Source organism: Phocoena phocoena, chromosome 5 (genome assembly GCF_963924675.1).
Source record: "Phocoena phocoena chromosome 5, mPhoPho1.1, whole genome shotgun sequence".
NCBI lineage: Eukaryota > Metazoa > Chordata > Mammalia > Artiodactyla > Phocoenidae > Phocoena > Phocoena phocoena.
Genome location: NC_089223.1, coordinates 136,126,468 through 136,141,956, shown reverse-complemented (window position 1 = coordinate 136,141,956; position 15,489 = coordinate 136,126,468). Strand labels below are relative to the sequence as shown.

Below are 15,489 nucleotides of genomic sequence, written 5' to 3'. Positions count from 1 at the left end.
CCTCCACCCTCCAGGAGGGGCCCCCCGCCCCGTGTCAGGTGTGGGCTGTGCACGGCGGTTCCCTCCCAAGGAGCACAGAGTGGGGGTGTGGGAGGAGCTGGACGGGGAGAATCCTGGCCAGCACGACCTCGGCCGTGCGGTCAAGGTCAATCGCAGTGGTCGGCCACGTGGTTGGCGGTGCCCCTGACGTAATGGGAGGGGGGGGCGCCTCCCCTCTGTGCTCTTCCTCCCAAACCGTGAACTCCGTCCAATCATGAGAAAAGCATCCGACGAACCCCAGCTGAGGGACAGCCTGCGAAACACCGACCAGCACTTCTCAAAACTGCCAAGGCCGTGAAACGCAAGGAGAGTCTGAGGAACGGTCACAGCCCAGGGGAGCCTGAGGACGCGTGAGGACCAGTGTCGCCTGGTGTCCTGGACGGATCCTCAGATACAAAAGGGGAAAACGGGTGAAACCCAAATAAAGTAAGGCGTTTAGACAACACCTGCGTGGCAACGCGCCGGTGGTACGTAAAGTAACGGAGGGAATACTTGGGGTCCGCAGGAAGGCTCCGTGCTGCCCGGAACTGCTTTGCAACAAGGCATCAATCTGGACAAACAGGCAAGGTGGCCGCTCACCGGCCAGGGGCTCCCCGGCTCTGAGAGGTCCCCTTCCCGGCATCCTCGCGTCTCCCTGAGGATGCTGAGGGCCCCTCCCTGGCAGAGGTCAGAAGCGGCCTCTGTCCTGACCCATCTCCAGGAGAAGCCACGCACCTCGGCCCGAGGGGCTCCGTGCCTTTTCAAAGTTGCCGCTCAGCTGGGTGACCTCTGGCTTTCCCCCATCCCCGGTGACATCAGTGGTTGGGGGTTTTGCCCCCAAGGCCCACGGGATAAGCTGGCCCTCAGAGGAGCACCTGAGGCCGGGCCTCACCGGGACACCGGCCGCTGCAAAAGGCAGTCGTGGTGGCGTGGCCGCCGGGCTGTCGTAAGCAAAGTGCTGCGGGAGACCCCACGTAGGGTCTATGTGAGGGTGCATTTGATGACGATTTAACAACACAGTGAACGGGCAGGCAGGTGCGTGTCCAGAGGAGGGAATGGTCAGCTGGGCTGTGTTCTCTGGAAGGGCTTTGCACTTGAGCCTTGACCCAGGAAGGGTCTGCACAGGTGGGGAGGGCTGGAAAGGAAGTCCAGAAGGGGATGGGAGGCAAGCAGAGGCATCCTGGGTCAGGTCCAAGGTCTTAGGAGTTCGTTGACCGGTGTAGAGGCCCCTGGATGGCAGGTGTAAGGTGGGCCTGAGAGCCCAGTGTGGCCACCGCGTGGTGCCTCCTGACCCTGGTGAAAGCCGTGGGCCTCCTCAGATACGTGTGTGCGTATGGGCGTGCACACGCGTGCGCACACACACAGAGTTTTGCCTGTGAGGTCAGACACTGCACGGTGGGCCAGGGGACTGAGGCGGGGGAGGGGGCGCGGGCAGGAGTCCCGTGACATGTTAGAGACTCCAGCCACCTGGGCAGGGGTGGAGAGAAACGGGCCACTGGAAGCTGGGTCAAGACGTGCCCGGCACAGCGGTGCCGCCTTAAGTGAGCGTCCTCGGCTGCCCCGGGATCCGAGCAGATGACTGTAAAGCCCCTGCTTCCACCACGCTCCGTTGCCCCTGGAGATGCATGAGCCACGGCCGGCAGAACGGATCTGAGGTTTTCTTTACGTGCCCGTGGGTGTGGTCTCCCCGGGTGCAGGAGTCTGGCCTGGCTCGAGGCTCCAGGAGGCTCTGTGCCGTGCTGGAAGGTGGCAGCTAAGGGAAAAGCAGGGTTCATGCCCCGAAGAGGGGGGCAGTCATCTACCTGAAGCTCCATCCACGCCGACAGGCGAAGTTGGTGCCGCCCCCAGGGAGATGCTCAAGCTGTAGTCAGCAGCCCCCGTGTGGCCTCAGCCTGGTTCAGGCCGTGGCTGTGGTCTGCTGAGCCCGCCCCACCCCGCGGGCCCCCCTTTGCCCTCGGCGCACCCCTCCGCCAGGCAAGAGCGTCCCCCACGAGCCCGACTACTGCGTCTCCCCCCATTAGCCCACCTCCAGGTTGGGCCCAGCGCTCCGTCTGCCTCATCACCACGTCACCTCGGGGTCCTGCGGCTCCCAACCGGGGGTATTTTCACGCCAGGGGTGTCCGCTTCCCTTTGCCAAGCTGTCACATAACGCGGCGAGGGTTTCCCGGGGCTGAAGGGGAGGAAATGCCCTGTGCCTTTGCGTGTCTCGCTAAAAGGAGCCGTATGCCTTTCGTGCCGTGTCCGACGCCCGTCACCCCCTGTGTACCATCCCATCCCTCAGCAGGCGTGGTGGGGGGCAGGTAGGATCGGCGGGTGACCACGGCTGTCTAAATTTGTGACTTGATAATCCAACCTTGTTCGCAGAACAGAAATGACAATCCCGACGGGATAAAACTCGGGGCCAGAATCAGAGGACTCTTTCCATTTAACTGGGCAAAAAAAATTGCTTTATTTGGGAACAGGGCAGCTGATTAATACCAGTGGTCTCTTATTCTCCCATGGCTGATCGGATTTTACTCAGTGGCTCTTCAGGACAGATGTAGCTGAATTCTAGCCCTTTCATCCCGATTCTGAATGGCTAGTTTGTGAATTCTCCAAGAAATCAGCATCTTTTTACGCAAGGATACTCAGGACGTGGGCGTGGGGGGATGCTTACTTTTGGTGAATTTGTGACTTTCTGGGCTCCAATGGCAGCCACGGCAGAGCAACAGTGGGCTCTACCCGCCCCAAGGAGAGGGAGCTCTGCCGACGGCCAGGCCAGACTTTGCAGGAACTGGGAACCAATACGGGCTCTGCCCGGGGCGTACCTGTTCCCTCACCACGGGGCCAGCGAACGGGGCCCCTCGAGGTTGGATTAACAAGCCGTGGGGCCCACCTGGAGGTGTCGGTGAGGGTCCCTCTCCCTGGGCAGCGGGTTCGGGCGGCCCCGCCGGGCAGCGGAGAGGGGCTCACTTTCATGCTTGAAATGCTCTCCTCTGCTTTTCCCTTCCCGCCTTCTGTCTGCCGGCTTTGCTTTCCCGTCTGGAGGCAGTGAAAGTGGCCGGAGCACCTCCAGCCTCTCCGTGCTCTCAGACAGCAAGCCTCCCCCCTCCACCTACCAGCAGGCTCCTCGCCACTTCCACGTCCCAGGTAGGCGCCCAGGACACACGGCCGCTTGCCAGGCAGACCGTCTGTCCGCCCCTGAGCTGTCGGGGCAGGGGGGTGGGAGCGGGCTGCCATGCCTCTCGGGGGTGGCGTGCTCCCCGAGCCTCCCCGTCTCCCTCACCCCTAAATTCCGAGATGCTTTAAAAGTCCACAGATGGGTGTGCGCATCCCCAAACTGGCACGTGTTTGAGTTTCTCCCGAATCTCCACAAGCACCAGGGAGGCGTGGCTGCCCCCCTGAGAACGGGCTGGAGAGAGGGGGGCTGACCGGGTCACAGTCGTCGCTGGACGCCCGCTCCAGCCGCCTCTGTCCCTCTGCCCCCTTCACACGGCGGGTGGCATCGGGGCTGAGCGAGGCTGACGTGCAGTGTGAGGCCTGGGTGCCAGTCTCCGGGGCGGGAGCCAGATCCCTGCTGGGGACTCTAAGCCTGGGTGACGGATTGCTGCTGACGCAAAAGCGGCAGGATGGAAACCATCACAATTTGCTCGCTTACCCTGCTGTTCTCTCCTTTTTTTTTTTCTTTCTTCTTTCCCAGACACTGGCGTCAAAGATAACATCTATAGGAAACCCCCCATCTACAAGCAGCATGGTACATACAGTCGGATTCCTCTGCTGCTGTGTTTGCCCTGCATGCCTGTCAGTGCCTTTGCTACTGAATGCTTCCTGTCGTTGTGTTCTGACACGTGATGGGGAGGGCACCTCGGAGGCCCCGCAGTCTAAACATTGGGTGCAAGTTTGCCGGTAGGCTCCCGAGAGGCCCCTGCATAAATTACAGCAAAGGGTGTGTCCTACTGAGGACACCTCTGTGTGTCTAAACCCGGGGCTAACACACGTGGGCCGGGCTGGGGCTGGGGATTTGTAACCAAGAGCTGGTCTCGGTGTGTGGCTTCAGGGACGCTACTTTGAGAGAGGCAGCCAGACTGACTTTAGCCAAGATGATGAGGGACGGAGGTGCTTGGACCACAATCTGACGCAGCCTGGTCTTTGTAAAACAGGACAAACCAGAATCAGTCGTTTATTCCTCCATGAGAATTTAAGTCCTGTGTTCTTTTTGTTTTTGTTTTTGTTTTTGCGGTGCGCGGGCCTCTCACTGCTGCGGCCTCTCCCGTTGCGGGGCACAGGCTCCGGACGTGCAGGCTCAGCGGCCATGGCTCACGGGCCCAGCCGCTCCGCGGCATGTGGGATCTTCCCGGACTGGGGCACGAACCCGCGTCCCCTGCATCGGCAGGCGGACTCTCAACCACTGTGCCACCAGGGAAGCCCGAGTCCTGTGTTTTGAGAATTTCTGATGATAGAATAAATGACTTAGCCTTTGGTTAAAGGGATTTCCTGCATCAGCAAATAGGGGCTGGAGATGCTTGGTTCCAAGGGCGTCTCTCACCCCCCAGTTTCCCTCTCAGGGGTGACCAGCCACCTCTGCTCCCCCTGAGCCTGCAGGGGACAGGTGCACAGGGAGTAGAAGGCTCCAGGTCTCACCTCTGTTTCGTCCCAGAATTTCTGGTGATTTGGGGCTTGTTGCTTCACCATCCTGAGCCTCTGTTTCCTCATCTGCAAAACAGGACCGACCCTCCACTCGGCCCTTTTCGCAGGCTGGTTGTGAAGACCGGATGGGATAATGAACGTGGAGTCCTGTTCTAAACTGTCGAATGCGGTGCACGTGATGGGGGTTGTTATTAAGACGCTAGAGAGATGGGAAGAGGGATCCCCATACTTAAAGTCCTTGTCCAGATGCACCCAGAAAACAGCCACGTCCCCCGTTGACAACTGGATGGACGCTGTTGGGTGGAATCCATAAAAGTGTGTTTTCTGTGACTTACTGACAAATCCGTGCTCTAGTTGCGCGTGTGTGTTTTATAATTTTCTCCTTGACTGCAATAGGCCCTATGCCTTGTGTATTTCTTCCTCTTCCCAAGAAAGAAAAAGATGAATGGGAACTCCTGGGTTTCCGCAAGGCGATGCCTTTCACCGTTGCCTCTCAGTCGGAGAAGCAGGGAGCACAGATCTTCCCGAGGGGTCGGAGAGGGAGGGACGCGTAGACTCCAGGGCCCTCAGAGGTGGTCCAGACTAGCTCCCTGTGTTACCAGTGGGGAAACTGAGGCACAGGAAGGCAGGAGCAGGCGCAGAGCGGTGTCTTTCCATCGTGGCACCCATACTGCAGCCAGGAGGCTGTGCGTACTGTCCGCGTCCACAGGAAGGACTGCCTGACTCGGCCTTTTATCAGCCACTGGCTAACACATCACGTCCACACACAGGGTCGGAGGGCCAGCCCCTGGGAGGGGAATAGGCGGTAAGTCAGATTAGGAAATTGCTCACAAGCATCTGACGGAGCCCGATCTAGGACAAAGGACTTCTGACAGTGAGGCCCTTAACCAAATCGTGCAGTGGAGATTCGGTTTCTCTTCTTTGGCCATGCCGCACGGCACACGGGATATTCGCAGTTCCCCGACCAGGGATCGCACCCGCGCCCCCTGCAGTGGAAGCGCGGAGTCTTAACCACTAGACTGCCAGGGAAGTCCTCGTTTACTCTTACCAGGGGCAATCTTTGTGTTTCTTTTTTAATCTGGATAGAAACACCTCTTCTATCCAAAGGCAAGTGAATTCCTCTTTGACTGAACCCTGAACAATGACCCAGACCCTCTTAGCATTCTAGAATGTGGGTTTACTGATTATTTTATGAAATAAACTTTATAGAGCGCCTGCTCTCTGCCACGCGCTCAGCCACGTCGTGGGGATGAACGTGAATGCAGTCTGTCCCTGCTTGACTATAAATGGGCCATGAGTGAAGTTGGTACAGTGTAGTCCTCTCCACCAGCTTTCCTTAGACAACCGTCAGGTCATAACGGATGTGGGACTTCCCTGGCGGTCCAGTGGTTAAGACTCCGCGCTTCCACGGGAGGGGTTTTGGGTTCCATCCCTGGTTAGAGAACTAAGATCCCGCATGCCGTGTGGCACGGCCAAAAAAATAAACTAAGGACATAATGGATGTGATGGGATGCATTTGATTTCCAATAGATTTGAGATGTCTTAATTTTACAAGATTTGCCCCATCGAGCTGGACCATATCCGGGCAGAAGTGCATTGGGGTGGGGGGCATGCATGTGTGCATCATACATGTGTGTGAGCATGCGTGTGTGTGAGCATGCACGTGTGTGTTTAAAGCCCACGTGCAGCCAGCCACCAACCCCCGTCTCAGCAAACTGACCGTCCCCTCATCTGTCAAGGGAGAGAAGCACACACCTCAGGAGAACCCATCCTTTTAGCAGCCAGACTTTCCGGAAAAAGACTCCGGGTGACGATGTCGAGTTCCTGGACCATTTAATTAGCTTAAGATAATATTCTCAGTGAGTTTTAAAATGTTACGCTTTTTAATTAATGTATTTACTTTTCAACTTTTTATTTCCAACTCATCAAAAGTTGTTGTTTTTTGTTCTTTTTTTTAATTAGCAACACTCCTCTCTGGTGCTCTAGTCCCTCTGGTGTTTTTGGGAAATGAGCCTCCAGCGTGAGGATGGTCAGGCCTGGGGACTCAGCGGGGGTGGAACCCTGACGGTGAGGACCAGGGTTAGCTTTAGGATCAGCAGTCAGATAGCTGCCACTGGATGCATCGCGTGTGCTGGGGTTTCATCTCAACACAGCCCTGAGGCGGGTATTATTATAGACAAGGAGACTAAGGCCAGGGCCACAAAGTGACCCGTCCATGGCCAAGTCGTACCGGGTCTGCCTGACCCCTGAACCCACCACTCTTATTTTATATCATTTTGCATCATTAGAGACCAATAGTGTCTTCTTAGATTACCTTAGTTCCAATTCTACTTGGTTACAATTTAATGGCTTCAAAAAAGAATAAGAAAGGGAAGAAAGGAAGCAAAGGAACTGAATGGGAAATAAGAACGAAGGGAAGGAAGAACCACATCCCGTCGGGCAGAGATGCTTCAGGACCAGCGGAGGGCGTTGGACGGGCTGGGAGGTGGGGTGCGGGGGACCTCCCACCACCCGCTAAAGGTCCAGCTGCTATGGGGACATTTTGGGTGTCTTTCGAACGGTCCTGAATCAATCGCAGTGTTGAACCCAGGACTCTTTGGGAGGCAGACAGGATTCCAGCCGCAGCTGCTCCCCTGCCAGCTCTGCCTCTCGCCCTGAAGAATGGGGTTCTGGCTTCGAGGGGCTCTGCATGAGGCCCCGTGATGCTTGGCACAGAGCAGGGACTTTCCTCTCAATGGAGTGAAGCTGGCCCAGTTTTTAGACTGTTTAAAGTGAATTCAAGAGGAAAAAGTAATGTCTCCCCCAAATTTCCCAGGAAGCTGACTGTCCAGCTGCAGGGACAGACGTTTTGTTTCCTTGGTAAGCGCACGTGAGCCGTCAGATGGCAGTGTGTGCGGAGACGCAGGCCCAAGAGGCGGGGGTGGCGTCTCACCACCTCCCACACCTGCAGACGGTTGGGGGCTCGCTCCCACCTCCCAGAGCTGCCCACCCACGCCAGACGGTAAAGGCGACCCATGTAGCCTGTACTCTCAGCTCTTTCTTTGCCGCCTGGTTTAAGACGGGAATTAATCACATCTCATGTGTCTCTGGGATTCCTTTGTAGTGGGGTCGGGTCTCATTTTGGTTTGGGAGTGGGAGGAAAGGGAATGGCCCTGTATCCAGAAAGAAAATTAGAGACCTCCCCCTCTCATTGGGACGCTCTCTATAAAGGTCCCAAGGGACGCAGGGAGTCAGACGTCAGCCTTTCCCAAAAGGGTACTCACTGGTAAATACTTTCCAGGGCTCGGAAGGAGCTGCCTTGTGTGATAGGAAAGACACACGCAACTCGACTTCTCTGCTTGTCCTGAGTTGATCTGTCTTTTCCCGAGACTCTGGAACGGCATGTTACAAATTAGCGGCCCGGTTAGCCTCTCGTTTTATTCCTAATATTCCAAACGTGTAAGCTGAGCTCCCCATCATGTGACAGCACCTGCGTGTTATCTCATGCGATCCTCGTAAATTGGAGGCGGGGGGCGTCATTTGCCCATTTTACAGATCAGGAAACTGAGGCTCAGAGCTGTTAAGGAAGCAGCCCGAAAATAACACAAAGCTCCGGGTTCCTCTGTTTTCCTAGCCGTGCTCCATTTCTCGAGAGAATCCGTTGGGTGTTTTTGCGGACTGGCAGAGACTGGGGCTCTGGAAAGCCCTGGGTTTGAGTCTGGTTAGCGTGTGCACACCTCGTGGAGCTGGTGGCGTTTGCAGAGAAAACTGGCTAAATCTTGGTGGGATATCCCCCTTTTTGGAGGTGGGGCCCTTCGTTAAGCCCTGGGGTAGCTCTACAGGCAGAGTTTGTCTGGCCCAACGTGCTCCCCGAGGCTATGGAAAGTCCTCGGACCCAGGAGGGCCGCTGTGATCTGAACTCCTGGAATCTCACATTCCCAAAAGCCCTTTGGTGGGAGCCACTTAATTGTGTTTGCATCTGCAAATTACCCCAAGTGTGGCTGTCCGTTCGGCCCATTCGGGGGCCTCTGTGGGCTGTTCAAGCATCCAGCTAGCTTACTTTTACCAGCAGACCTGGCCCTGGAGGCCTTCTCTGGGCTGGACAAGGGCAGTGGTCTTAGAGCTCCAAGTAGCCGCCGGCCCGATGTCCCTGGGGCGACAGCGCAGCTGCCAAGAGTCCCGGCCGATGCACGGTCAGACGCTCAAGGCTCCACTGCCTGGCGACAGCCGTTGTCCAGGAAACGGGAGAGCCTACACTGACGGGCATGCGTCCCTCTGAGCCCCCTGCTCCCTGCCCCTCCTGCACGGTGCCCCGCACGCAGGCTTGTCATCACTTTGCCTCTGCAAGTAGACCCGGCAGGGTCTTTATCTTCACTTTGAAAACCACTGTCTCTCCTGGGAGACGGAGAAACAGGTGGCCGTCGGGAGTAATGAAATGTCAGTGCATCCAGAACCATCTTCACTTGTGGCCTTATCTCGTCAAGGTCCTGTAGCCCAATCCCCAATTTCCAAGCTCTCGGGCCTGATGTCAGTCTTGTCCTTGGTGGTGCACAAGGCAGGGTGCTCCAAAAGGCTAGAAGGTCCGAGCCCTCCGCAGGCTGCAGGTAAGGAGCCCACCCTTGGCATGTCCTTACTATGGCCTCGGTCTCTGTGGCAGGTGGCGAAGGACACTGGGGTCTCTCCTCTCATCGTTCCTTGCATGGGGGTCAGTGATTTAGCTTGGGAGGCACAGGATGGGTCTTTACCGAACTGTATGCGGAGAACTGTCAACCTGCCCTCGTGTGATTTATCTCATCATGCTTGGTTGGAGATAATGTCAGCCCGGCTGGGTGACAACCCCCCATCCCCAAACAGGCAAATGGAGAATACAGACACCTCTTGACTCAGCTCTAGGTAGTCTGCTAGACAACAGACGTTTGCTTGCTCTGTTCTGTCGAGCACACCTCTGGTTGTACGTTGTACCCTCTTTACTGCTCTGCGTGGAATTCTCCCAGTGGCATAGCTCACTCACCTTTTTGTTTTGCGAGCAGTGAGGTGGGGCAGACAGAGGAAGGGCTTAGAGTCAGACGGCCTGGGTTCACATGCCAGCCTCTGCCACCCGCTGATCCGTGATCTTGAGAAAGGCGCGTCCTGTCTCTGAGCCTCAGTCCTCTGATCTGTGAAATGGGTCAGGTGGGGATGAGCAGTAATGTCCGTGACGCACCCAGCTGAGTCTGACCCAGTAGGGGCTGGATCGCCGGGCCCTTCTGTTCCTTTGAACTTGGAAGATAGAAAGTATGTTCTTCGAAATGCCAAGTGGCCGCAGGGTGGTTGGCTGGAATGTAAATGAGGCATCACTTCGCACATCTGCTCTTGATTTAGTACATCCTGTGCGAGGCCCCAGGCACTCCCCAGGCCACATTCCTGCGGGGACCTTCGCCAGCTGGTCTGGTTCCTCAGCCCTTAAAAGTACGAGTGCTGGCGACTTTTCTTTGATTATTTTCCATCTTTGAGCATGACTGTGAAGTGGGAACTGACACATGGAAACCCAGAATCTGTGGTGCGCTGCCCTGACATTGATTTTTCCCTTCCAGCCGGGCGGCGATCAGATGGGGAGGACGGAAGTTTCGACGCGGATAACAGGAAGGTAATGCAGGGGCAGACCTGGTTCTGTGGGGACTACTCCAGCTTCAAGCCTCAGGCTCCTCCCCTTAGGTTGTGCTCCTTAGGGATTAGGCAGGGCCACTCGGAACGGGGACCAAATCTAAGAGGTGGTGCCGCCAGCTCCCTCACAGTTAGGACCAGCACGCCTACTACCAAAGTCCTCATTCTATGCCGTGTAACTTGGTCATGGTTCTAGAACCAAGGAGATGTCTGATAAGAAAGGAAAACAAATCAAAATGCATATTTTAGGGTTTGGCCCATGGGCTGAGTTTGCCCGCCCACCCTGGCTCAAGAGGTAAGACCCCCTTTGCTTGTCTTTTAACGAAGGTAGGTGTGTGTGGAAAGAGCCCAAGGCTGGCTTACCCTACTGTCCCCTTGTGAAGCCATGTGGGCCCTGACCTTCCTGAGCCTCCGTTTCCTCCTCTGTAAAGTGGGGCGATGCCACTGCAGGTGACCCCAAAATTCACTTCTGTTTTCTTTTCTCAGCAGAAGACCAACTGGCTGCTCCTCAAGGGGGACGGAGACACTAGGACCAACTCTCCAGACCTAGACAGCCAGTCTTTGGCCCACAGTAGCGGGGCTGATAGAGGCCCTCTCCAGACGATGCCAGGGGACAACATTTACTCACGTGAGTGGTTCTTTTGAGCAAGGAGCTGTCAGTGTGGCATGAAAGTCCTTACAGAAAAGGGGCCCACAACCTCGAGCCAATCCCCCCCAGAACTAAGCCTTGCTCATTAAAAACTACGAGAGCAAACCCACAGACAGAATGGCAAGCCCGCTAGGAAGCAGACCAGTAGCCGTGTGTCGGCTTCCCTTGGTGACACCCTGATTCAGCCAGCCTGCTGCCCAAGGGCCACGCCAGCGTCTCCCGGAACTCTCCAGAGCCGGCAAGAGGGCAGAAGGCCAACTCAGGCTCCTGGGCTCCTTTGGGAAAAGGGCTTTTGCAGGCTGCCAGGCTGGAAGTTGAGGGCCCGGCTCCCTCCGGAGCGGACGGGAGCATGGTCCAGGGGGGCGAGTCCAGACTCGGAGCCGAGAACGGCATTATCGTGTCTCCTGTGCTCATCTTGGGCGAGGGGCCGGGACTCCTCAGGGAGTGCAGGAGACGAAGACCCCGTCTGCCTGATCCGGGGGGTCGTGAAGCTGCAAGTAGGCGTGACCTTCAGATGCCGGGCCAAACTCCCCATATAACATTCTTCACGTCCAGAGGCTGTAAATTATAGGCGGAAACGACAGCAAGCTGCCTTCTGATGCCCGCGGTGGATGGTGGGCAGAGTCTTTGGGTCTCAGCAGCTGTGGGTGGGTTTCTGTGGACAAGCTGGAGGCTTAGCTTGGAAGCAGAGGCCAGGAGGGGATGGTTGTGGACGTGAGAAAGCCAAGGAAAGACACTGGCTTTGCCGTAAGACAGACCTGAGTTCAAATGTTGGCTCACCACTCGCTGGGCCCCATTTTCACCTGTGTGCCCGGCGGGGTCATTAGAGACCCGGAGGAGGTGCCACGTGTGCAGCCAGCACTTGGCCGGGCCCGTAGTAGATGCTCATCGTCATCACCACCATTCTCGTGACTGTAAACCGTCTCGCAAATGAAAGTGCGTGTGTTCCGACGTGGGAAGAGGGTGAGAAGCGTGGAGGTGATCACTTGGTAAAGAAGATGTCTAAACAGGGAAAGCGTGTGTCGTTTTGTGTGTGATCTCTGTAAGCAGATGTCTGTGTGCCCCGGACCCCGTCCGCCTGGGCCTCTGCTCTCTGAATAGGATCCAGAGCCGGAGCACAGGGCTGACATCCCCGTTGGAAGGTCACACCGGAGAGTCCCCCAGAGGGTCTCGTCCAAACGGAGACGTGCTTCTCCTGCTTAGGATCTGGAAGGGCCGAGGCAGGCTGCCCATCCCACCAGCGGCAGAGTGAGGGGTGAGGGGTAATGCAGGACTTGCATGTGGCCCCTGGACACTGGCCTTGACCATGGCCTTGTCTGTTTGGAACTTTGCTTTTCCTAATGCAATTGAGTTTGGAAGGTGGATTGCTCCTGTTTCGCCAGCCGGCCAGCAGCCTCCAGTAGCCCCCATGCCTTGAGGGCACCAAAGCGTTAGCCCCGGGACTCGAGAGCACCCAGGAAAGGACTGTCTTGGGTCCTCAGGGTGGTCTTTTCTAGCTTCAGTCCTTCCCTTGCTGGGAGGTGGGTGGGCCTACATCTGCAGCTCCCCGCGCTATCTCTCCTCGGGGGGGCAGCTGCTGTCCCCTGGGAGTCCCGCTTACCTTCTGGTCTGCCTGTGGCTTGGGGCTTAGGGCGGTGGGGACACCATCTGGGGAGAAGCCTGGGCAGGAGACGGGCTGCCCCGTGGGGACCTCCCCGTGCTGCGCTGACCCGTTCGTGTTTCCTCACCTCTGTGCACTGCTTCCTCATCTGCACGTGCCGGACGAGGCGCCCTGCGGTCGTCCCAGGCGTCCCCCAGGCGGTAGGCCCTGTGAGACCCCGCGCGAGTGTTTTGGCCAGTCACACGCCTTCAAGGTCTGTTTGTCAGCCCCGTTCCTTGCTGCTGTGTTCCGATCACAAGCTGCAGGTGTAGCCGCGGATGGGAATGGACCGCCTCCCATCCAGGTGCGCCCGGCCGGCAGGAATTGGAAAGCCTATGCTAGAATTCGTGCTCTAACTGGGGCGAACCCTCTGAAGTACAAACAACCTATGTGTGTGTGTGTGTGTGTGTGTGTGTGTGTGTGTGTGTGTGTGTGTCCTCCTCCTCCAGGGATGCAGGCTCACGATGGCCATGACAATGGTTCTGTCATCCCTTCGCTTTCTACACATGTTCTGACGTCAGTTCCTCCGAACGGGAAACCCACTGTGTCTAACAATTGCAACTGTGCCTTTATTTCTGTCCTGGTGGCATCGCCTTGTTTCCCAGTGTGCATGGAAGTAGCAGCGAGGACACAGGCTGCTGTCGTGCCTAGGTCAGGCGTGGCTTGCTATCTGCCGGCCTCTTGAGACATTTGGACGGGATGGGCACACTCTTAAACTGAGAAGAGAGGGGTATCCGCCTTCTTTTCTCGGGTTCCTTCCAATCTCACCATGTAGCCCCCAACCGTGAGTCCGTCGACACCAGTTTCGTTTGCAAACAACCGTTAATGAACCAAGTGTTTGCATGTGGCAAGGCACGCCTGCCTGCATCCCTGGGACATCCATCTGTAGCGCACCCGAGGAGGGTAGGATTGTGACACTCAACACAGTGGGCGCTCAATAAATGTTCGTTGAATTGAGATGCATTGAATTCAACGGGTATTTATTGAGCGCCCACTGTGTGCCAGACGCTGTGTAGGGCACCGAGGGGGAGACCGAGAAGAGCAGCCCCTGACCCAGAGACGCGTGCAGGGAGCTGGGACAGGCAAAGACGCCGTTGAGAGCAAGCGCGCACGCACCCTGCCGCCGCCTGCCTGGGGTCCTCCGTGGGCTCTCCGGGGCCACGCACAACCTCATCCCACTCATGACACCATCAGCACATCTCACCTGAGACTGAATTCACCATTCAGTCATTCACCAACCCCTTCACCAGACATTAACTGAGCACCTACTATGTGCTGGACACAGGGCTAGGCAGTGGAGAGGAGGCGGCGAATATGGCCCAGTGCCTGTTCCCCAGGGAAGCAGACAACTGACAAACCAGTGTGACATCCCTCTCCGCTATGGCAGTGGTTCTCAGCCAGCACTGACAGCCCCTCCGAAGGAGGTGTCATTGAAATCCACATTGTATGGCAGACAGCTCATTTTCCTTTATGCTACACTTAGGGCATTATCTGGACTATGCATGTAGGAGGTTATATTATTGACGAATCTGATTTCTGCACAGGAAAGGGATGGTATTGATTTTCTGTTGCAAGAAGAGGGTCTTGAGTCTTACAGGATGAGATTCACTGCCCCAGCAGAACACGAGGTGGTGTGGGCCCCCCTCCCCTGGTCTAGACCCTGTGGACCGGCCTGCTGCTGCTATGGGTCCCACCTTCCTAACCCTTCACGTCCTGTCCTCCCTTCTGAGGTTCCCCACATCCCCTCCAGGTGGTCACAGGTGTGTTGAAGTAAGACAAAGCCCCAGGCCAGCTGGAGACCCTTCCCTGAGGGCTCAGTGACCCGTGGAAAGGACCCCACCCTGCCAAAGGGAATAAGGCCCTCCCTCAGATCCCAGCACGTGAGGGGAATTAGGGTGGGCTTGGAGGTCGGGCTGAGGAAAGCTCCGCATTAGAGACCAAGGCACTGCAGATGGTTGGTCCCGTGGGGACCACTGCACGCCCACCCTGCCTGTGGTTTTGCGGTTTTACGTCACCCTCTGTGTGTCTGTCCCCATGGAGTCCCGTCCCCTTGTCTTCGCCTGCTGCCCACCCAGTCCAGGCCTGGTCTGGGACTGGGATCCGAGATTGCTTCCTGGGTCACCCACCCCCAGTGCCCACCAGTGTGAAGCTCGGGAGACAGCACCTCTGTTCCACTTTTCCTTCCCTGCTGGCAGGAGGAAAGCGGGTTTGAGGCCTGGCCAGAAGTGGCTTTCCTCACCCCCTGTTAAGTCCTCTGGAGTTTCCAGGCAAGAAAAAGTCATTCTCACATTTCTTAGTCCACGGCTGAAAGAGAGAGACCTGATTCGTTGTCTGCCAACTCCATGAGAATTTTGGGGGGGTTGGCCGTCCTCAGTCTGGGCATTGGGACCTGAGGACCCCAGGGGCAGGATCCATAAGCACCACACTGACGGGACCTCAGTCCTGGCCCTCATTTTTGGACAAGCAAGAGAAGGCCCAGAGACAGGGTGTGACCACTGAACAGGTCCTGGGGCCGGAGCAGAGGCCAAACAGACAGCACCCCAGACCCAGGAGCTGACGGTCCAGAGGAGGCGGGGACACAGACAGAAAGCACGTTAGAAAGTAAGGCCTATGGCGCGTGCAGGTCGGGGGGCCAGGTGCTGCCGATGGCTCGGGGAAGGGAGATGCTAAGTGAGCAGGCTCGAGGGCTGCAGGCTTGAAGGGGTAGGTGTGGGAGTGAGCCCTCCTGACAGAGGTGAAGCCTGGCTGCTGGGCTCTGCGGAAGGGCTGGAGCCTGGGATGCGCAGGGTCACAGAGGGCTTTATGGGCCTTGGGAGGGCTTGGCCTGGCCTCGGAGTGGAGGACGCACCTAGGGGTTCTCAGCAGAGCCCTGGCCGCCTCTGACTGAGGTTTCAGCTGGACTGTCGGGGCAGGAGGGGAATTGCCGTCATCCAGG

At 57.1% G+C, this 15,489-nt stretch overlaps 1 protein-coding gene across 1 annotated transcript in view; it reads left to right on the top strand.

Moving 5' to 3' along the window:
- Positions 1-15,489, top strand: part of ABLIM2 (actin binding LIM protein family member 2) — a 111,953-nt gene that overhangs the window by 69,843 nt on the left and 26,621 nt on the right. Inside the window, exons 15-18 of the mRNA XM_065877288.1 lie at positions 3,046-3,147; positions 3,698-3,751; positions 10,197-10,249; positions 10,753-10,894. Of these exons, the coding sequence (XP_065733360.1) occupies positions 3,046-3,147; positions 3,698-3,751; positions 10,197-10,249; positions 10,753-10,894 (351 nt within the window). The remainder of the gene's footprint in view (positions 1-3,045; positions 3,148-3,697; positions 3,752-10,196; positions 10,250-10,752; positions 10,895-15,489) is intronic.